Here is a 24,568-nt window from a genome sequence, read left to right on the forward strand (position 1 = left end):
TACATATTCGTAAGAGACAAGGACAACACATTTCCAGATAACCTGCTATTATGACAAAAGAGTCTGCAGTTTGCATTTCCCATTTTGTATTTGAAACTGGCAGTAACTAACGCTGTGGCCAGTACTCATTTTCAAAACTGGAGCTAATAAATCAGTCAGGTATATATGGATCAGCTAAGACTGAATAATTTGACATTAATGTAGTAAAACAGTAAAGGGAAGCAAATGAATATGCAAAGAGAATGATAACAGCCCTGGGCCCACATTAAACTTAATCCGGCCCTGTGCCTGTCACATCGGTCTGTGTGGAGAGGTCATTCACTTTATTCAGGAAAGTGCAGGACAAACGTTGCATGTGCCTCATGATGAGCGGCTGAGACACGCTTCAAGGCCTTTCGGAATTCAGGTGCAGCCTGCAGTGCTAAGTATATAAGTAAAAGGAACAGACAAAACAAAACATTGGAGCACTTTTTGTTGTTTGTCCCAGTTTGGAAACTTCTCAAAGAACGAGTTAAGGAGGGATGTAATTTACAGATATTATAGACATTGATGTAATTGTGTGCTCTTGTAATGTAAATCCTGCAAATAGAAATGATAGATATGAGGGCTCGAACGTAACTTGTCATTTCCATAATTTTTGGCCGATCAAAGTGAACATAGCTAGCTAGCTAATTAAGTTGTGTGGACGACAGTCTCTTATTTTGTGAATGGAAGTCATTTAGCTAACTATCGTTAGCTTGTTTAATGAAAGTCAGTAATTTGTGTATCAATTGACGTAGGCTGTATAATGTTACAATGTTTGAACTTCTCTGTGAGCAAAGGTAATTAACGATAGTGTAATTTACAGATTTAGATGATTAAAATGATTGTGTGCTCCTGTAATGTAAAATGATTGATGGGTGCTCTGTAGCTTCTTTCTTTTTGCATCAAGTGAACATACATAGTTCATTAAAGTTTTTCATTAAAATTGTTAAATTTGGCACAAGGTCATGCTTTGCTTTGTTGTTGTCCATTTTCAAATTATTGTTAGTCATCCTGAAAATAAACATTGATAAAAATCGAAATATATGCTGAAAAATAAATGTTGATTTTATCCGTCGAAACTGAAAAAAAAATAAAAATCAAATCCTGGCAAGCTTAAGCATACAGTAATGGTTTTCTCATCCCTAATGGAAAGGACTGTTCTCCCTTAACTTATACCCCACTCGGCTTAGGTCTTTTTTTTGTGTGTAAAAGCAGCTGGCCCAGGTCCAGCCATCCTAAAAGTGGTCTGCTCCAGAGGGGGCTCTGCTACGGCTTTCATCTGTTTTTTGCTCTACAGTGAATGCAGTGGTCTCTGAGACGGCTCACATTTGCCACTGTGGCAGGGCAGGAGCCCTGCACATGGAGTGAGTTCAAATAGTATTGTGTAAAAATGTGTGTACATTTATTGTGTGTAAATAATTAAGGAAGTACCTGATGCTCCTGGGATAGCCTGCCTGCTGTGTGTGATTACCAGGTGTGGAATCTAATCAGCAGGTAGGTGTGTTCCAGCGGGGTGTCGGGTATAAAAAGGTCCTGTTTATTCACTTCAGGGTTGCTGCAAAGCCAAGGACAATGGGCTGAATATTGTCCACGCTACCCAGACAGAGAGACCTAAAGACCTTGCTGTAATCCTCTGATCACCGTGACAGTGACCCTGGATCAGAATATAAAGAAACCAAAACTGCCAACGGCCGTGCGAGTAGCCGGAGTTGGGGTTTGTTTAGTATGGAACAGAGATGATTAGTTCAGGGATTGTAGATCCCACTAATGTATAGAGAGCGAGGTGAAATAATTGGGACCTCACTCGAAAGACGGAGCACAAGGAGGTTAAGTGACTTGCTCAGGGTCACACAATGAGTCAGTGGCTGAGGTGGGATTTGAACCGGGGACCTTCTGGTTGCAAGCCCTTTTCTTTAACCACTGGACCACACCTTGTGCTCCGTCTTTCGGGTGAGACGTAGTTGTAAGTGACTCTGTAGCTGATGCATAGTTCACACACCCCAGTCTCTGTAAGTCACCTTGGATAAAGGCGTCTGCTAAATAAACAAATAATAATATATTAGGAGTAACCCATTCCGTTTTCACAGCCGTTTTATTTTGCCTTTTGTACGCCAGACCATTTGTCCCATGTGAGCTACCATTGCTAGTGGTAGCGTCATTTGGGGTTTCTGTATGTTCTGTCTGTGAATATAACCTGCGGCTCTGCGGGACATGTCAACTTCAACCCCCGTCTCAATCTGCTGCCTGTCACTGAGCAGCGAATGGACGCACCCACACGCCAGCAGCCTGTCACAGCCACGTACGCTCATGAGCAATGCCCCAGCATCAGTCAGGCACAGACAACAGCAACAGGAAGTTGGGATTGTGACTCTGACAACTAAACCAAAAAATATATTTGACAGAATGCTGAGAGAGACAGGCAGAGGATTCCAAAATACAAACTGACACTTATATTTGTGCTGTAATGTGAAAATACTTTAAATAATTAAATAATCAATGTGAAACAATCCTAGTGGCCACAATATTATTTTTCACACATATCTACAAAGGTAACGTATCAATATGAGGAAGTGTTTTTTGGGTACCTTTATCTAGAATTAAACAAAGCATTGCAGTAAAGTCGTCACGCAAATGAAAGGTTTATTTTACAGGGCGAATACAGTCCTTTGTTTAAAAGTAACATGTAACTGCCTGGATTTGAATAGGGTTACCATACATCCCAGGAAAACTGGGACAGTCCCAGTTTTCATCCTTAATTTTTTGCCTCGGTCAGAAACATTGAAATCATTAAATCGTCCCAGTTTTGCTATTGTATTGACTTTTTTTTAAGCACATAACAGTATCATTGTGCTCAGTAAGTTAACAGCAAAGTAATTTATTAGGTTGTGTTTGCACAATTCAGAATAAAATAAACAATCTTATGCATTATGTGTTTAATAATTCTGATTATGTGTGCATCACATGTTTAAATGGGAATACCTGGTCTATTTTTTTCTAATCTGGATTTGTGTACATTTGATATGTTTTGAATTAGATGACAACAGAAAGAAAAAAAAATAGCTGTTGTGGTCTGCAATGAATACAACTGATGTTTCATTTTTAAATTATGATTGTGTTATATACTGTTATTTTAACAGCTTCAGAGTTGCTAGGGCATCAGTGAAAACACTCCAGTTTTTCACTCTGGAAATCTGTTAACCCTAGATGTGAATCTGGTAACCCTTCAGGCACGCACTACAGGTCAGGGGCTATGCGTGTGCGTACAGGGCTAAAGCTGGCTCAGGTCTGCGCTCAAGTGTAAACGGGTGGCTCAAATGATAAAAATCTTTTAATCTCATCTACTCTGAGCCAGCTCAGGTGCAAGTTGTAAGTGTAAACGCACTATAATAGAAGCAGTCTATTTGTATTTGCTGATTGGCTTCTTAGGTTGATAGATAGAAATGGCAAAATCAAGTCTGGAAACAATACGTTGATATTAATTTGTCGCTGTGCTGCCCATAAACTGACATTAGCCAAGACGTATTAACTGGTAACATTTGCATCTCAATAGATTCTAAAAATGACAGAATGTCGGTAGTCTATACTCTACAGATGTTACTCGAAGAGTACCATTTTTACAGTACTATATCCTGTTTTAATGAGAATGTTGCAAACATGCTTTTTTCTATTAACTGGCGATTTGCTTAGGGCTTTAACATGTTTAATAGAAACCAAACAAATGGAAGTAAAGTAACATTTAACAATGTACTGTATAGTTTATTTTGGAATTATTCAGCATTCCGTGTGCAGTTAAAAACAATGGCAGATTTTTTGGGTGGGTGTTAAACTATCACGTCTTCGGATTCTAAACATATTGTATTTGAAAAAGATTAATGGTTGGAATCTGCTTTTTTATTGGATGATTAGGCATCTTTATATTAGGTGCTATATATATTTACACACTTGAGCAGCTGTGAGGTATACTCTTACTGTAGGTGTATTGATGCTGAACCAAAGATCACATCAGCTGGGGACTGAGAGTGGGTTCCAGGTTGTGTTTTAAGTGGATGGGTTTTTTTTTCATGCCTGCCATCATTTTTTTATTTCACGTTTTTGTAGTTGTCTAATTGGTAATCTATCTATTCCTTTTCCCTGAGTGAATCCCAGATGGGGAAATAAATTGGGAAATGATATTCTTATGAGCATCTTGTTGAATTTACTCACTGGAACCACTCAGGGCTCCCCACTAGCCAAACAAAGCCCTGCCCACACAGCGCACCTCCATGCTTGCCTGTGTTTTGAAATCATAAATTCAGACAACCATGAAGACTTTGATGTTTGCAGGACCTGCACCTATTAGTCATACATCCAGTTCAATCACATTCATGCTTGTCCAATTGCTGTAGCACAGAGTGGCAGCATTTATATTGCACAATTTTGAACATACTCTAGGATTACATTTTAAATTATGACACTGCTGTCCTTAGAGCAAATTATATAAAATACCAAATAATTAAGTAAAAAAAAAAAATTAAAAAAAAAAAAAACTTTGAGAAAGATTACTGGTATTTATTGCCATTTTTTCCAGTATTAGAATACAAAAATGCACATATTATCATTGTTTTTGTTATTTGGTAAAATGTTGTTGTATGTCTACAGCTAAGCTTTTTGGAAATGTACACAAACTAGACATTGTTTTGTATACTTGGAAGAAGGGATGCTGTCGTTCATCATGTGATTTTTGGCATTTACAGTAACATTTAATATATCTACACAACGGTTAAAGCAGCCCTGATAACTACTCTTTGAATTATTATTTTCTGGCCTAAGTCAATGCTTCAGGGAAATCAAAACAACATTTCTTGATATTTCTTTTTGTTGGGATTTTCTCATTGATAATGGTGCCTTTCCATCCTGAGTACAAAAATGGCATACTACAGGGACTGCAGCAGCCATATTGAAAATGCTGTTTCTTGGCACATGGTCGAAGTGACAAAGAAAAGGCACAACAAATTACTTACTGGACTGAACAAATACTAGTACTAGATATCCACTCTTCCTGTTCAGATAAGATCAGAAAAGTTGTAAGTATGTCATTTATCAAAATACTTTCTGTGTTAAGATTGTGGTTAAAAAAGAGCTGAGGAACTTTAAATTGCACTTTGTTTAACAAAAAATAAGTTTCAGTTGTCACTGATAAATGCATGTGGTATCAATCATGATTTATCTTCTATCCTGGGATGGCCAATAGGGAAATGCCTTTCTTTTCACAATGACAGATAACTCTTTAAACACAAAACCTAAGACATTATCAGATTTGCCACAGTACTAATCCTAAATTGTAATATTTAAAGAAATTGCAGATGTAAATGATTGCATTTCGGATCACATGTCTGCTGCATCATCCATTTCCCAATTACTTCCTGTTTTGCATGTTGCCGGCTAGAAAACACTTTTATCAGCCTGGAAATCAATGGCCTAGATAACTTGTGATCCCACTTACAAATCCGAGTTTTTAAGTGTGCTGTGCAGTTGTGAGCTGCAGTTAATGTCTGAGGAAAAACATCTACCAATTGGATATTTCTAAAATGGATGAGGAGGTGTGGTTTCAGTGATACTGTTAGCTGTGTTTCATCAATGAAGCTTACCTACTACATATCAACGGAGCACGTCAAAATATTTTTTTTTTTTAAACAAGCAGATGTGCTTTGTGTGAAAGATACAGTACAATTAAATCCCAGGGTTTTGTGTGCTTTACAGGTGTGTTATAATCAATTTCAGAGTAGAACATTGACATATACAGTAGCTTTACTTAACTGACAATAATCTTGATGAATGGTGTAGATTGATGTACATGCAGTACATTAAAACACAAAGCCAGAGATGAGACGTTGCAGATTTTGCAATGTTCCAATGGATGTGATTTTTGATTCTTTCTGAATGTTTTGCTAGATCTCTGCAGGTCTGCCACCAGGGCATTGTAATTAGGCTGGATCACAAGACTGTATCGAGCTGAAAAATGAACTACTAAAGCAGGAGGAGGGGGGTGGTGGGGCTGACATCAACCCTCAACTGTAGTTCTACCAGTAGTATTTATTATTTATGTTTTAAAACTGACTATAACAGGAACTCTTAACGGAACTCTTGGGTATACTTGAATTATCAAACAGCAGTTGATCTTGATCTTGTTCAATACTGTCACAGTAAAGACTGCCTTGTCAGCAATCTGGGTCTCAACTCATCTTCCAAGCACCGTTCTAAATCAGGCATTTCTGGTGAGCCTATTGACAGCAGTGCCTCAACGTCTTGTCCCTCTAATAAAGTGCAAGTTGATATGGCTTACGTTTTTGTTTTTATTTTTAATCATAAAAGCAGGTAACATAATAAGAGATCGATTTTCAGTGGCCACTAGTGCAGGTATAGCTTCAACTTTTAACCATAGTAACCTGTATTGAGTGTCATTAGCACTGTTAGTCCAGTGGGAAAAAAAGCATTTGCTGTCTGAACTTGAGGATAACAATTTATTGTCTCATTGAGCCTAATTGTGTTGAAGCTTTAGTACTGTCTCCTGGGGATTAAACTGACACCACCAAATTCATGTTGCTTGCCATTGGACTTAAATGTGCCAGTGAAAGTCAAAGCTTAGACCACAGCACTAAACACAGATTGGCTATTAAACCTCCACTCCAATTAGGATTCCACTTTCATTTGTAGAGTGAGAAAGGATGAAACAAAGCAATGCTGCAGCGGAATGCCTTGAATGTGGATTTTCAAGATTAAAAAAGCAGTGCTTGGTGCTTGACTATATTTTTCAACAGCTCTAGTACTGAATATGTGTCATCTATCTTCAAACCATGGACTTATTTCAGAGAGTACTGCTTTGATCTGTGAACAGTTTAGATGTCAAACCAGGACAGAATAATTCTATGTTAATTCCCAGAGAGGAAGGCAACCAGTGGCATTAAAAGCTACCCTTAAGGTGTTTTTAAAGAGAGAAGTTTTAACAGTAAAAGGAACTGTCACTTTTGTCATCACATCATAAGATTCAGCTATTTAGTCGTCAGAAAGATTAAAAAAATAAACAATGTTCAAGTCCTTGAGGATGGGTAGGTACATAATCTTTTTTTAGATCTTTATGTGCAGTGAGTTTCAAAAACAGCCGTGTTCTGACAAATTACATGACTTTGAAGCAACTTTGAAGCAAGTTGATTATATGACGCCCTGGATAAGGGTGTATGCTAAGAAATAAATAATAATAATAATAATAATATGAAGGAAACTTCATGTGTATTTTCCAAAAACAGACAGAGTCTTACTATTTTCTTATCTTTATTTATTGGTATTTAAAATTTGCTCCAATAAGAAACCATCTTTTTGGTTTAGAAGCAGCATATCAGATACCTTCAGGCATAGCTGGAGTCCTCCCTCTGTTGACCTGACAAAATACTTCTCCATTTGGATTAATGCAGGGGTTTTCAAGGTGGGGAGTCATTCAAAATGAAAGTAGCAGTGGGCTATGAAATGTGTGTTCTCCCATGTGAACTGAGTTCCCCTGAAGCAAGTGCCCAGTACAAGTGGTGGTGGCTGCTGAGCTTGGAATACATGCAACTGTCTGTCAGTTTTGAGAGGTTTTTGAACCTTTGCTTAAGGAAGTCGCCTTTAGCTAGTCAGTAGCATTTACTAAAGGGTTTTTTTTTTTTTTTTTGGAAGCTGTATCTCTTGCACAGGGATAAATTACTAATTTAAGCAGAGCTGACTTAAAAAAAAAAAGTTGTGTCTTTTATGGGAATATAGTTGCTGTTACTAAAATTGATACAACTGTCACCAGAATAGTGTTAATTCTACTTATTTGTGATTGAGTGTTTTTTGAAGTTATGGATATTCTATTAAAATAAATTGAAGAGCTTACTTTTCCATCATCTCAGCCTTAACCTACAGAACTATAGCATCCTGAAGTCTATCCCTATCTTTTAATAATCAAAGGTTTATAACCTAACCCTCCTGGAAGAAATCAGTTTCAGATAGTGAGATGCTGACACTGCATTAAAACCTCTCTGATTAACAGAATGTGAATTTATCACAAGTGTGGATTAGTATCTTCTGATTCAAATTCTAACAACAAACCTGATGAATGGAGCACTTTTGTTAACCCAGGGCTCGTGGTCAGGGACATTTTCTACTCGGGCGTTTTTTGAATATGTGAAATGAGCAACACACTTCCACACATCGTCAAGAGCAACTGGAAATAATTTAGTTTGCCTGCAGGGATGTCAGCTGAGAAGCAAATCATTAGCGAAACCAGCATCAGTGAATTATGAACTTTGATTTGTATATTTCTTCCAAAAAAAAAAAAAAAGAAACCTGTCCAGGGGTGTACAATTCGTATCGCCCGACGCCCGGGACAACAACTTTTGGCATTATACTTTGTCCGTCGGACAAGTATTTTTTATTTATTTATTTGTCATATGTTCGTTCTGTTGCTAGAAAGACACTCCAGGTATATTTGTAGAGAGCCATGCAAGTTTTTGAAAACTGAATTGCAGATGTGTGTATGTATTAATTAATGTATGTATTTAATTTTCAGTGAGAGTAGTGCAGGGAAAGAATGTTGCTCTCCCCCAAAAAAATTCCATCAGTTTATGAAACCAGGATCACCCTGCTGCAGCAGTGTTCCAGTCAGCCATCATGGGACAAGATGTTAGATGAGGGAAAATTGCTGTAAAATGTTGTACTGTTAAAAAAAAAAAAAAAATGATAAATATAAATAAACAAAAGAAAAATACTATTTTGATGGAGCCTACTGTACATATTGTGTGCATTTTGGTATAAAAACAGTAATAAAAATGCAGAGAAACTTGACAGGTATACACAAGTTATAAATTTAGTGAAGAAGAATTTAGTGAACCAGTCAATCTACAAGGCTAGATCTGCCCCTCCTAATTATTATTATTATTATTATTATTATTATTATTATTATTATTATTATTATTATTATTATTTATTTCTTAGCAGCCACCCTTATCCAGGGCAACTTACAATTACAAGATATCACATTTTACATTATACAGATATCACATTATTTTACATACAATTACCCATTTATACAGTTGGGTTTTTACTGGAGCAATCTAGATAAAGTACCTTGCTCAAGGGTACAACAGCAGTTTCCCCCACTGGGGATTGAACCCACAACCCTCCGGTCAAGAGTCCAGAGCCCTAACCACTACTCCACACTGCTCCCCCTAATTGGTTGATTGTGTTCACTGTTAAATAAAACCAAAATCCTACACATTATATTCTACTTTTTGGTGTGTGTTGTGTGTGATGGGCAGGGGGGCAAGTGGATTTTTAAGAAGTAGATTTTTCTAGCATTTTGTCCTTTGGGCAACAAGCTTTTTTCAAAAATTGCACACCCCTGCTGTCAAAATGTTGCCCAATACAAACAATGATATGGTGCACCTGTTCAGCTGTCTTTCAGGTTCACCATCTGTGTAAGTGCTGTTTGTGCACAGAGAACACAACACAAGACTGCTGCTAAACAGATATATTCAATAATCCATTATAAAGCTATTGTACCACCTATAGTCTTTGATCTCAACATTATTGGTCCACATATTGACAGATGGCTTATAAGGGGCTCTTGGAAACTCATTTGGGGTATTGTCTTAGGATTCCACAGTGGGTAATGCAGATCATTAGGAGGGGGGTGTTCTGTTTCTTTCTATTTTGAATAACTAGGTATAAACTAGTGACAAGAGTAGGTAGGGGATTAATTTGCAGTGTGACTCCACTGTGTCTGTGTCAACCCTCTTTGTCAGTGTACTCTGAACAAAGTATAGTTGGTATTTCTATGCTATGATGTTGTGGCTAGATTTTTGGCCTAGGTATAAAAGCATTACTGTATGTTATGAAGGTTTATATTAAATTGTGATTATTTCACACATCACTGCAATATGTACTGTTTAGCTTTGGCTTCCTTCGAGGGGAAGAAGGTACCACAGGTCAATCATCAGTATTCTCTGAGATTTAGGTTATTTTGCTAAGTATGTCACTTCTAGATGCAAAACAGATTTTGGTTTTAAGATCCTCAACCTACAGTAGTTGCTGTTGTTTTTCACTATTGCTGCTCTTGTTTGTGATTTGTGTTTTCCCTCAATGCATGTTTGGAATATACGCTGTGTTCAGGGGTGATTATTGTAACTTGAGTGTTCCATCTGATATCTCCGGGACAGTCTTAAAAATAAGTTGTTACAACTAATATCTATGTTGCTGTTGACATATTAAGCATCCTGGTGGCACCGTGTGCTGTTCAAAGAATCTTCTCTTACAATATTTTGCCATTTAGCTATGGGAAACTATGCTTGTGCAGAGTGAATATCAACCATATAAACACACATGTGCTGTATTTTACTAAATGTTGGCTCTGCCATTATAATTACTAGGTTTAGCTGTGGCAGCACCATATACTTTGCCTTTCAGCCCGGAGAACACCCTTTACTGAAGTGGCCATATGCAGTATAACTACATTTAAAATTATTATCACAAATATCCAGGAGACAGTAGACTTTTAAAGGCATGTCATTTGCTTCTCAAGAGTGGGTGAGATTAAGAAGCTAATCAGAAAGTAATTATTCATAATGTCTAGTTTGGAAAATAAGGTCACAGCTATTTTGAGATGTAAACAGTTTACCTCTTTTGAAAATCTTGTCCTTTTAGCGTGTATTTTTAATTTTTTTTAAACAATCAACTGTTGATGGAAGAAGAATATTTGAAAAACGTATTTTTAAATTGATATCGTTGCAGTATTCAGAGCAGGTTTTTACAGTGAAAATGCTCTTGGCTGAACAATGATACTAGAAGCATTTCTAGATTCTGTTATTGTTACAGGATTTCTTTAGATGAAAAGCTGCTGTTATTAAAGGAGGTAAATCTGATGCTGTCAAAACACTATTAATCAATATTAGTCCAGTAGGTGGCACTTAATTGGGACTGTGGCAGAGCGAAATAGGGATGGCAGGGAGGGGGTTAAAATCCTCCCTGCCAGAAAACATGTGAGAATGTGGCTGAAGCCTTAATTGAATGACTGATGGTTAATTAGGCTCCAGCCACATGGCATAAGGAAGGAGAAATCCTTTGTCTGGGAGGTGGTGTTTGTTCCTGTAGTATTAGAAAATGGTCAGTGAAGACGAATGCCCAGCCTGACCGCAGAACTGTTTGTTTTGGCCTGGGTGCCTTTTCATTTGTTCTGGTTTTTGTTTGTGTTAATAACTAAAATGATTTAGTTAATAAATGTCCACAATAGTGCTTTTAACTGCAGTTTTCTTGTCTCCGAGTCTCATTCCTGATGCTATCCTGTGTCACAGGGACACTGATAACCAGGATTTCTGCTTAAATGGGACAGAACTCTGGGAGTCTGTTATTTATGTCGTTTAACTGGGATGTCACTTTGATTAATTGGGATACAGTATTTTCAAATGATTAACACAGATTGCTTTTCATCAGCGTAGTGATTCAGTTATTACGTAATTACACTTTTACTTGCGTAAACCAGGTTGAACTCTAAGGAGCTGTGGTTTCTCAGGCTGCTGTGGCAAAGAAATTTGGCGTGAAAGCTGTCTCGTCTTGTGATAAGATGTGATTTCATTCTTTTTCGTTTCATTTAGAAATAAACTAATTTTGTTTAGGAATAGAAAAAAACAATTGACTCATTTCTAAAGGTGCATTTAACATTTATTCATAATGTGATTTCATCCTTTTTCTTATCATTTGAAAAAAAAAAAGTAAAAAAAATACTTTTGTGTATGTTATAAACTATGACTAAGTGTGAGTAAGGGCATCTCAAATGCCTCTCGTTTAATTGGGACAGCTGCTTCTTCTGGATATTGTTACATCTCCCGAGGAGTCCCGATAAAGCAGTGCCAACTAATGTCTGGATCCATTCAATTAAATGATACACACTATTATGTATTTTAAATTGTAGAAAAGGCTAAGTATCTTGGCATTTAAGTATCCTCATAAATAATAATAATTACAAAAATGTGTATTCTATTAGGTTTTTATTAGTACAATGCCTTAACATTTCCCATTGACAACATCACAAACCAATGTCCAACTGGTCCAACATAAAAATCTGTTTTTATGGTTACTGTGACACCACAGGTGGTAGGATTCTGCAGAAGGAAAACTGGTCCGGTAATGGGTTTTGTCATAGTGCTGTTGTGCAGTAATGGACGTGTTGCTGTTATTTATCCAGTACATATTCAATCATGTGCTCTCAGTGGGAAGTGCCTTAATAGTATATTGTGTTACAAAAAAGTGAAAATGAGTTCCAGCCCTGCTGTGTTCCAAGCACACATGATCATATTGCAAATGATTTAGAAAATGCCTAAAGCAAAGCAGAATTTCCTTGGGCCTTTATAGAGTATGGGATTGTGTTTCCAGAAGAAGTAGGTAGTGAAAAGTACTCCATGTATAATGGTCCAGTGAAGTAGATGGTGGTACTGGCTTGGTTTACAAGCACAAATAAAACTTCGTCTCACCTTATCACGCTATTTTGGCAGTACATTTCGGGCAATTTCGGTTTACATGTAGTTTTCTTTTAGGGAGAGAAATTAATGTTAAAATAATTAATAATTAAAATATGTGAGGGTATATTTAAATATTTCTGTCAGTTTCAATTTGGCCTTGCGTGACTATTAATACCGTGCAGCAGCTGCCTTAAACTGGGTTTCCAAGAAGTTTTATTTAAGAAAAAAAAACAAAACAGACATTTCCTTACACAAATACCAAATAAACACTAACGTTTCATAGGGAATGCTCTGTAAATAGCATTTGGTCAAAAAAGATTGCCAGGGCTACTTTCAGCAGATCTCAGTTGAAGAATTGCTTGATATGGCCTTTAGTTGTAGCAGAAAGTTATGTGAGGTCATAAACAGGAACTCCACTGTTGAAGTCTCGTGAACATATGGTATGCCATCAAACTTTTTTACCATGTAAAAAAGCATCCCTTTTAGTTCATTTGTGCAGCTCTAGTGTTAGAAGGCGATTTACCCACCCTTTCTAGCTGTACCATATTTTGGCTGCGTACTTGCTATGGCACGAGGAATGTGCGTACTTCGTCACATTCTCACGACAGTGGAGAGAGAATTTGGAGTTCCTAAACTGCATGTAAACCAAACCACTGTGCCTCAGAACAGGCAGGGATGTAAGATTCTGAAATGCTTTATCATCACTACTTCTGACAGCTTTTCAGCTCATATGCAGTATGTTTTTACTGGTAAACTCAGAAATTATTTTCCATAATGAACTGAAAGCAGATCAGATGTTTGCCAAAACTGGCTATGGTTTTGATTTATCCAAGCATCCTACCCTGGGGGTGAGTACAACATTCTTATTCAGCACACACTAACCCATGCAGTATTTTTTTTTTTATAATCTCTGGTGAGCAATTTTTACCTTTCAGTTTGAAAGCTTGTGCAGGGGTCACGCTCTGTTGCTGGTGTTAATGAGCGTGTGTTTTCCGTAATAACCAGGATGACTTTGCCGTGCCAGGAGGTGTCAGCAGTAAGATTTGCTTTAAGTTAATATACAGGATATAGGTTACAATGTGTGCAGTAGTTATTTTCTTTCTTTCTTTCTTTCTTTCTTTCTGAACCTTCTCGCACCCCCATGAGGGGCACGTCCCCCAGTTTGAGAACCAATGCCTTAGAAGACCAAACAATTGTTTTTTAGACAAGCAGAACAAAAATACAATCAATCCTGACTGAACGTACTGTGGTTCAGGTGCCTGTTTATTAAAGGTTCAAGGTTACATTCACTTAAATGTTCTGGAGTTTACTGGCTGTTAAGAACAGGTTTATCTTCATGAATAAGATGTTTTTATTAGCTGAAGAGTGTTTATTAATGTATCATTTATTGTTGCACATAAATACCCTTAAAAATAAAACACATTACAATGCATTATTTTGGCTGCAGTATATGTTTCACTGCAGTGGATTATTTTTTTATTGTTTTTGTGAAGGTATACGCTTTTACTTTGTGAAAAAAAAAAAAAAAAAAAAACATGATATCACCCTGCAGTACAAAGACATTTTTTATTTTTCCCATTTTGTTTTTCTTTTCTTTAGCCCTCTCCAGGTGGTCCTGTAAACAGGATTTGAAAACAGAATGAATCGGTATTGAACTTTGAATATGCGAGTGAAAAAGAAAAATAACAAAGAAAAAGAAGCAATTGTTTCTTTTTCTTGTTGCAGATTCTCATTTGATTCATACTGTGCAAGCCCAGGAGAACTCTATTTGCTATAAATAATAGGTTTTCGTTTGAATTTGCAATATCGTGCATCCATATAATGAAAGCAAAGATGTTTAACTGAAATTTGACATGAATATCTGCTGTGCTAGTTCCCATTCACATTTCTCAAGTAACACCTGTAGAGTGAGAATGGTGGTAACTATTATTTATTATAATGAATCAGCCAATTCTACTTTGGTAGAAAATTCAAATTACACAATTTATTGATTTAATAATTGATTATTATTATTATTATTATTATTATTATTATTATTATTATTATTATTATTATTATTATTATTATTATTATATCCAGTACAGGGGTACATTTGATTACATCCATTGGTTTTTCAAGATAAAGAAACATCACAATTATTGCAACACATTCTTCGAGTCGAATAATGGTAGTCACCTAGCTTACAGTCAAAATAGAGCCATTTTATCTTCAACTGGGAATGCTTTTTCAGACAGGTTACAGAGGAGAGGTTCTCAGTCCATTTCACCTGAGCAAATTCAACCTCCTTTAAAAATATATAGTCCCTCCACAGGTTCTGTATTCTAAACATCTGTTTCACATTTGTCTCAAATTCTGGTGTAACAACAATTTAACAAATAGAATGGACCTTTTTACCATAGGAGATTTATCTGAGAATGTATTGGTTCTTGCAACTGACTTGATAAATATTGTTGCTTAAGACAAGGTTAATCCCTGAATGATACATCTAAAAAAAATAAAAATCAGATTAATTTTGGAAAAAGTCTATAGCAAAGGATTTAACTTTTATTAGCTATTGTTTATGCTTGTCATTAATCTAGTGATGCACAAGCATACTTAATAGTAATCAGGTAATAATGAATGTTCATCAGTTTGAGAAGTACCCTGATTGTGGCAGAATGCAAATTGGTTTTAGTAAATATTTACATACTCATTTTTACCTTTTGTTTCTGAAAAAAAAAAATAAACATGTTTAATTCTAAACAAATAAACACATTTTATTCTAAATAAAAAAATGGCCATGTATTTGAGCCAGAAAACCATGATTAAGAAGATATGCTAAGAGCTACTTCAAAACAATCACAAGCTTATATATCATTTACCCCAGTACAAACTAATAAATTAAATGAAGCATCTGCTTTTCATGTTTTAATTATACTTTCCTAACATCAAAGGTGGCCACGTAATTGGTGACTTAGAGTGCATATAGACTTTAAAGTATTCTTAATGAGGGTTCAAACTAGAAATGTAAGCCATTGCAAAGTGAAACTGCAAGTAATGTAAATGATGGAAGTGATGTCAGTAGCTCAGACAATATCCCAGTGGATACATTCCTTTATTAATTAATCTCTTCCAATTCGGCTTATCACTAAAACTCCTGAGGCAACTTCCTCCCTGCAGTTAACTTCTTTTACATTATTGTACCACTCTTGAAAATGCTTTGCGCATGTCTGGCTGTAGAAGCAGTATGCATATATACTATACAGGATGAGGCGGCGTTTGTCCCGCGGTGGCCCCATGCAAAGCTCGATTCCGGGGCCCATATGATACCATGACTCAAATAAGACAACAACGACACTATTAATTGTATTGCATTTTACTATAGCAATCGCAAAAAAAAACAAAAAAAAACACAGACAGTTAGGAATTAATCTTTTGTGCAGCAGCAGTCTGCAATTATAGCTGAATAATCCAGTTTTCTGCAAATCAGCTGCACGATTGATATCTGTCTGCCCTAGTCCAGTCAAACGTTCCTGCGACGTTGTAGAAAGTAAATAGTTTTTTAACAGTTTCATGTTCAGGCATGAAAAGCTTCTCTCCCCTAATGCTACTGTGACAGGCAGAGTCAAAAGCAGACACAGCAGTACTGAAGTTAGGATACAGGTCCAGCAAATTTCCGATATAGATGTAGTCGAGCATCGCAAGAAAGAGGCAAGGACGATACATTGGCTGGAAACTAATTTATTTGAATTTGTTTCCAGGTTGATTCAAACATGCAGCCTATACTAGACACCTATACATGTATTCCCCCGACGTTTGCAGCACTGAAGGCATGCACAAGCAAACTTTGTTTGTAGTGTGTCGAAATTAGTTCATTTTTAAATGTCTTACCGTTTTTATCTTAAATCGCGTGTTACATAATTACTTGGCACTGATATAACCTTGCGCACGGCTTTAAACCCCTGTGTTTTTTTTCTGTTTATGGTTTTAGAGCAATATGTGCAGCTTTGGTATCACATATAATTTATCTGTTAAAATACATTATATTTATTATTATTATTGCTTTTTAGATATGTTTAGTTTATGGCTGGTGCTTAAAGGCAGATCTTCACCAACATGTTTCCTGGAAGTACATGTGCCCCATGAAGGGGGAGAAATTCAGTGGTGCACAACTTCAATGTCTGTACTAGTTTAGGTCCTAAATTACTTAATTGAACCTCTTAAGGGTCAGGTCAAGGTTATAATGATATACTATACATCAAGGTTACCAATACAGAGGCAACCAAAACAGCGGTGGTATTACAACAACTCATATATTCTAATAGTTGTTACTACAGAGATATCCACAGCTGACAGAAAACAGGACGCTCAGTAGAAGGGGCATGTGAAAAACAAGTTTAGTTTCATGTTTTCTTTTTCTTTAGAGTACTGTAGTTAATTCTCATCGGACAGAGTGGTTTCATGTTTGGGTTGGCCGCAGTATGGAGATAATTAGATATTGCTAAATATATGTTCAGGCTAAAAATTATACATGGTCACAGTGATGCCTAACCTGAGATTTGCAGAGGGAATTTATTTGCAGTAATACATCGTGGCCATTTGATCAGACACAGCTAGGTTTAAAGATGCATTTACTTCAACAGCCTTATTTACCAGAACACAGCACTGTGGATTCTGTAACATGTAATTCTGTATGGTATCTTCTGTATGGTGTATTATACCACAAACATGGTTACCAACAGTGTTAGCAAAATACATCAACCCAGCCTCAAGTAAAGTTGTATTTAGTTGTTCTTTCTTTCTTAACATAAATTAAATCACAGATGTTGCACCTCATGAACTTTTTTGCTATACAATGAAAATATTAAAAATACTGCTCAACCCTTTGATCAGCTCGCTCACAACCAAAAATGTCATATTTGTTCCAAATTAGTGAATTATGTATAATGCAAATCAGGATTGTTGTATATTCCAGTAAAAGGTTGAGTGGATTATGTGAGGGGGGTGGGAGGCTGTGGCACTAATGCTTTTGACAAGGGCAGATCTTGTAAAAGGTGGAACTTTCTTTGAAAACTGCAATCCCATTGGCTCCATGGCAAATACTGTAGGATACATATTGAGGGGTTGAGAAAACTCTAATTGTAAATGCATAGACCCTTGCTCTGGAGCTGCACTGAACCATGTTACAAAATGTTATATACAGAAAATGGAACATTTGCACATAATGTGTGGAGTTTCCCTGAGGGACATACTGATCCATTGCTTTTCAAGGGCAATCAATCTTGTCTAGCACTTGGCTCACTTTATTTCTGAAGAATATGACTTGCACTGTTTGCAGTTAGACTGGCTACAAGGTGTTTGTAGAACTGGGTAGAAATGTACATGGATCTCACTGTTCTTGGGTACCCACTCGTTTAATAGCTTTTCTTTGGCTCCTCTGTTCATTCTGAGCACTTTGAAATATTGTAGCTGAAGACTAATGTTCAGTCCTTTGAATATGTGGGAATTTAAACCAACTTCGAAACACATACCGCTACCGCTGTACATAAATACTGCATGAACATTTAATTTTGAGTCCATATTTTAAAGTAATTGTAGCTAACAAAAGAATCCTATAAATCTTACACATTTTTGCACATCTAGATATTTTACCATGCAAATACAAGTTACGTATATGCCTTTACACATGAAATTGTATGTGGAAATGAATTATAAAGAAAATTCTAAGGCTGAAATAATTACATTTTTGTGTAAAAAGGGGAACTAGAAATACTACAATATCACTCTGGTTTGATAGGGTTAGTCTTGAATTGTTTAAGGTCTGCAATGCATTTATTAGGAATAAACAGTTAAATACTAGATATAAAGCTCCCTCATTGAACTTTAATGCCCAGATCTACAAAAATAAAAGGGTGATTTCCTTGACAACTTCTGAATAAATTAAAAGCAAATACTTACCGTTTTACAGCATTCTTTCATTTTGACAAATTTGCCAGCATTAATATTAAAACCCTGCACCATTACTCAATCAAGGCTTACTTCTTCTGCGTGATTTGTATGCATAGAATATTGTGAACTCTAGAATCCCTCTTTAATCTGTATTGCAGCATTAAAAATATTGGCCTCACATATTGCATTGGCTCTGTCCTGCATGCCAACATGTGTCCTATAAATATTTAATGGTTAGTGAATTAAACATTCAAAATCAGAGAGATTAGAATTTCACCTTTGTGTTACTGATGCTTTTCAGTATTTTTTTTATGTACTTGGGATGGATGTTGAATCACCCTTGAAAAAGAATTGTACTAACCCAACATGAATATTAATATATTGGAATATCATCAGCACAGTACTGTACTTGGATGAGGGAAGAAGTACTTTAGGTAGACAGGCAAAATGAGATGACAGCTGGTGAGGTAACTGTTACTGTTTGATTCAAGCATTTCTACTAATATCTAAGCCTGCTTCATACTTCTACCATACACACTGCTGCGTGATATATTTCAGCATTTCTTTTAATAATGAAAGCAAGTGATTGGGAAGAGAAGTTCATCAAACAAACAAAAAATAGAAGAAGAAATACAATGTCAAATTATATTTAATTCTGTTCAGGGATAATCAGTTGCATGGAAATGGTCTGTCCGTAGAGTATGTGAATGCAGTTCAGTAGATCCAGCGTTGTGTACATTAGCTGCATCTCCCCGTACAGAGGGGCAGTTCTGCGCTTCATGTACAAAACAGTACTCTATGAACACAATGGGCATCTTTTGTTACATACATACAATGACTCCTACCCCTGTGTACAGTATCTGTGTCAACATGACAGCTGAATGTCCATACCCATTCTGTGTGGTACAACCTCACAGTGGCACGAATTCTGCCGTCAATGCACTTCTATATGTCTTATAGATTTATTCCTATTAACTGCTGTGGTTTCATATCATTTATACAGTATCAGAATCTGGGCAAGTAAGAATAACCCTGTCTGTCTTCCATCTGTCTTTACGTACATACACTCTTTGTACTACACTTACGGAAGATGTACAGCAGGTCATGATAAACATGATGAATCTAATAACTCTCATTTTGTATGAACAGTCATGAAAGGGGGTGCTACTGAAATACTTGTTTAAAGGCAGCAGTATTTATATCCACCCTTCTTTTAGATGATTTAAAACAGCCCCCACTGTATGTTAATAGTACATTAGTCTGTTTTCAATTATAGAGGTAATATACAATACCATTAATTCAATATCTATGAAAGGCAAGATAAATCTGAGAATAAAATAGGAGCCTGCTATGCAGTAGCTCACAGCAAGAAACAAAGAATATTCTATAGTTAACATTTATTACCTGGGAAATGTATTGTGTGTGGTATGTGTGTTCTCTAAGCAGCAATATGTTTGTATTATTATTATTATTATTATTATTATTATTATTATTATTTAGTTTTGTTTTCAGAAAAATTAATATAAATAATTCTACAAACAAAGAATGTTCAGAAGTGATTTATTTGAAGAATAAGAATGATAAAGGATGTATCATCATCAAGTAAAGACGGCTCACACAACAAATTTGTATTCAACTTATTTAAATCTTGTTCATTGTACCCGTTTCAATAACTGGCTTCTTAATCTGAACATTATTATGTGTAGAGTAAAAGTAATGGTAACAGTATTTGAATTATAGGTTGTTTTATCAATAAAAGCTCAAGACGTACGGTTTTCACAGAAACTTATTTCTGTTTCCGGTAAAGAGGTCTTCTATTACCAACCATTCCATTAAAGCAATTGTTGAAATACCCAATGGCCCATTTTTGTCTGCATTGTTTGCTTTTGATTTTGGTGCGTATGAAGGTGAGGGACACTTGCATTGGTTACAGTCTAGATGCCAGCGGGCGCCATGAGAGTTGTACTGTACACTGTAGCTCTGTGAGTGGACCCCACTGGTGGACAGAACACCCCCTGAGCACATATCAAACCTGACCTGAACACCCTGTGTTATGTTATGGAAAATGTACCATGGTACTTTCATGGTAAATTGGACAGTACCATGGTACATTATACCATGGTACATTATAGCAAGCGCTCACCAATTTGTAATTGTGATGGAACAGCTGTATGGTAAAGAACATGTGACATTTAATATTCATCAACTCCTTCATCTGCCACATAGCTGTCAGGCATGGGGTCCTGCATGGCCAATATCTACATTTCCATATGAAGGACTTAACAGAGTTCTGATGGGCCTTTTCAGTGGAACACAATTTGTTCCAGAGCAGATATGCAATGCATTTGTTGTGCTGAGAAATTTGCCTAAAAAAACTGAGGAGGCTTTTCAGACTGCCCCTCCATTAGTAAAAAGAGTACTCCAGAAACTAGTGCCAGAAAGAGCTGTTAGTGTCAGATCTGTATATGATGAGTCTAACATGTTTGAACTTGGAATGGGTGTAAAAAGACAGCTATCTAGGATACAACAAGATGCTATTGAAAAACTTATAAACACAAAGGTTAATAACACACTGGTAGACTTCTTCTCTCGCTTTCGCTTTAAGTGTACTGTTTTTCATGCTCTACATTACACACGTTATTATAATGAATAAATCATGCAGCTCAATTGAAAAATGGAAGGTTTGTTGATATTTTAGGATGTAAATATTAAAACATCAGGTGTATGCCCCATTAATTCTACTTTATGTAGGTGTAATTATAGCAGGATTGTACTTGTCAATGTACTCAAAACAAAGTGACTATTAATGTATATGTTATTATGAAAATAAACATATTACAAATTATATGTATGTTGATGTCTGATGTTTACCAATATTAAAATGTTTACCTTTCTAAAGTAAAGTACATTTTACTAAAAATTAAATATATTGACTATGATTTTATATTTGGTAATTATTTAAAATAAAACCCTGTCTTTATCTTCTAACTATATATTTCCATTTTAAAAAATACCAAAAAATTTTAAATTTTGTTCCATGGTTATAGTGGTGCAGCTAACTGAAAAAAAGAGAACTGGAAAGTAAACATTGCACTACTTTCATGGCCAAGGTACAAATCAATGCTGTGAAATACTCCAATTAGCATGGTACTACCATGGAAAGTTGAGCTGCTGCAGCCTGCTTTGCAGTTTTCTGATTGACATGTTTCTGCTGAAGCGCTGTGGCTAGCTTCAAGGTGAAATCTCTCCTACTGATATTTTCCCTGGTGCATTTCTTGTACAAAACGAAAGAATTGATGGCTGCCAGGTCCAGTAGAGATAACAACAGGCTTGTGTATAAAAAAGAAAATAGAATATTATAGGTTATATTCAAAATAAAAACATGTATTGTAAAAGGCAGTCAAAATGATGGCTTTGGCTGTTCTAGGTGCGTGGGCTTATAACTTCCTTATTTTCGTGATCATGCCTTTCAAACGCTGTCAGGGTATTTAATACATGTATTTAGGAAAGGTCATAAACGGACAACCGCATAACTGTCAGACACGCAGAGTAATTTAAATTTGAAAACCTCAATCCGTCAAAATGACTGCCGTGGCGGTTCTAGTGTTAATATACACTGGTGGTAAAAGATTTGAAAGCTCAGTAATTTACTGTTTCTGAATGCTTCACCTACAGCACTCTATCTCCTGTTTACCATACAAAGTCCTTACATTCTAGTTAATGGTAAGTGCGTCCCAAGAATTACAGCAATTGACAGTTTCCTATTTTAATTTTGCAAGCATTGTTTTTAATGGCAGCATTGAAAATGCCACAACAGAACAAAAACACTGTTACTGAAATTGTAAGTGGCATTTTAGCCCTTTAAATGATAATTTCACACAGGCTGCTTTCCACCAAATCGAGCAAAAAAAAAAAAAAAAACCTTCAAACAATTTGAAGCCACTGAGAATTTGTTTCTGTGTGTTTTTCCTCTTCTCAGACCTGTATTAATTTTGATGCAGTTTCAAGCATTTCTCATGGCAGGCAGCATTATGTTGCTAAGTAACCCTGCATCAGACAAGAGATACTTTTTATCAATGAACTTAGTTTGGTCATGCTTGACTGTTTAAAAAGCAACTTCAATATTTATGACACAATAGCATTGTTTTGGACAGTCTATCTCTATATATTCTCTCTGATTTGCTAATTATCAGATTAAGCTGCTCTTAATTGCTTAGTGCTTAGTATAGAGCGAGTAAAGAAACTACAACAATATAATTGTTTTAAATCTTGATTTTGTTTATTTTACAGGCACCACAAGGCAACCTAAGGAGGGAGAGGTCCCAGGTGTGGACTACAATTTTGTAACTGTTGATCAGTTTATGGAATTAGAGAAAAGTGGAGTTTTGTTAGAGAGTGGGACATACGAAGGTAAGTTAACCCTTTTATATTAATCCTGCTACTGTATATAGCATTTTGAACGTTTTTTTTTTACAATCCGTGAAACAGAAATGCGCATTTAACATACAAGTCAGCACAAAACATATTTGATTGGAAATGTACTTGTTTTTTCCTTCCTCCTTGTTTCTATACAATTGAGTCATAAAAACTACAGAACATAAGGCTGCAACAACACACACATTGTCATGCAATAGGGATCCCTTGTAGGAATGTGCTGCCTTTTATTCAGCAGTAATATCAAAATGAAAGACTTGCTTTTCAGCCACCACAGTGGCGGATAGCTTTCAGTAAATGGAATCATAGCTTTCAAGGATAGCCATCTACAGTATTTGTAGTATTATTATTATTTATTTCTTGGCAGAAGCCCTTATCCAGGGCGACTTACAATTGTTACAAAATATCACATTGTAAAATATCACATTGTAAAATATCACATTGTAAAATATCACATTGTAAAATATCACATTACAATTTAGTAATACCTTTTATAATATGGAAAGAGCTTTTTTATTTAACTGACAATTTTTTCAAGAACAGATTTAATTTAACAGTTTGATTGGGCTAGATACTAGGTTTATAAAACCTTACTTTTTAGCTTAGGGTTCACCAACTTTGTGTTTTGTACTTCTGTAAGAGTCAATGTTTAAAAAAAATAAATAAATGAAATGATCATTTCCAAGCCTGAAAAACCGGTCCTGTAATATTAAAGCCTTCCTAAGGCTCCACGAACATTATCATGCACAAAGGTAATTGCAGTAGGTAGGAGGGGTAGATTAAGGGAGAGTGAATACCAAAATTTCTTTTGATTTTAGGTGCCCCTTTTTACCCATTGCTCTATGTAATCATGTATTGGACTTGCAATTTCATACATTTTGAAATGCAGAATCTGTGTCTGTCTGTGGCTACGCGAGCAGAATCTTAATCTGCATGGGATTCAGGTCTCCAAGAAAGCAAGGGACATCTCCTTGGATTCAGATAAATGTGTGCATCTTAAAATTGTATAATTTTAGTTCTAATATGCTGCATAACTGTGGTATTTCTTTTGCCCCACCCCTGCTAAATAGCCAAATGAGTGCAAGCAGTACCCACACTAAAAACTGATTGAAACATGTCATTTTAAACAATCTGAGTGTCATAAAGGGTGTTTTAATCTGGATTATCAATATTTACATTTGTACTGCCCCACTGGAGTAGGTGTTTACTTACTTATAAAATCAGACACATACTGTTTTTGGTCAACCCTGGTGTACTAAGGAATGTACTAAGGAATGCAGTTACTAGAAGTTCTTAAGAGGCTTTGGAGGTAAAGTGGAGGCACATAAATGTTCATAGTACTGACATCTGATTAGCAGATCTATTAAAGGCTGGAATTTGGAACCACTTGCTAGGTTTTGATTAAACATGGCTGGGGATTTGTTGTTATACTACACACTTTGGTTAAAGTCCCAGGGACTAGTTCTTTACTGATACCAGCCAACACCTGCAATGTGTTGTTTATATCCTTGGTGCTACTAATAATATTATTGTGAAAGCAGTACAGCATTTGGAAAAGACATCTATTATGTCCACATTCATTTTCTGTGAGACAACTAAACTTGTTTTTGCCTCATTTCGTACTGGGTTCAGATGGTTTAGTGATGGTGTGAGTCATTATTGAGTGATAGTCATAC

The 24,568-nt window shown here is 36.1% G+C and overlaps 1 protein-coding gene across 4 annotated transcripts in view; it reads left to right on the forward strand.

The window, feature by feature from the left end:
* LOC117419695 (membrane-associated guanylate kinase, WW and PDZ domain-containing protein 2-like) overlaps window positions 1-24,568 on the forward strand; it is a 293,429-nt gene that overhangs the window by 143,534 nt on the left and 125,327 nt on the right. For all 4 annotated transcript variants that reach the window (XM_058986121.1, XM_034032701.3, XM_034032702.3 and 1 more), the window contains exon 3: window positions 22,749-22,868. In XM_058986121.1, coding sequence (XP_058842104.1) covers window positions 22,749-22,868 — 120 coding nt within the window. The remainder of the gene's footprint in view (window positions 1-22,748; window positions 22,869-24,568) is intronic.

Source organism: Acipenser ruthenus, chromosome 14 (genome assembly GCF_902713425.1).
Source record: "Acipenser ruthenus chromosome 14, fAciRut3.2 maternal haplotype, whole genome shotgun sequence".
NCBI lineage: Eukaryota > Metazoa > Chordata > Actinopteri > Acipenseriformes > Acipenseridae > Acipenser > Acipenser ruthenus.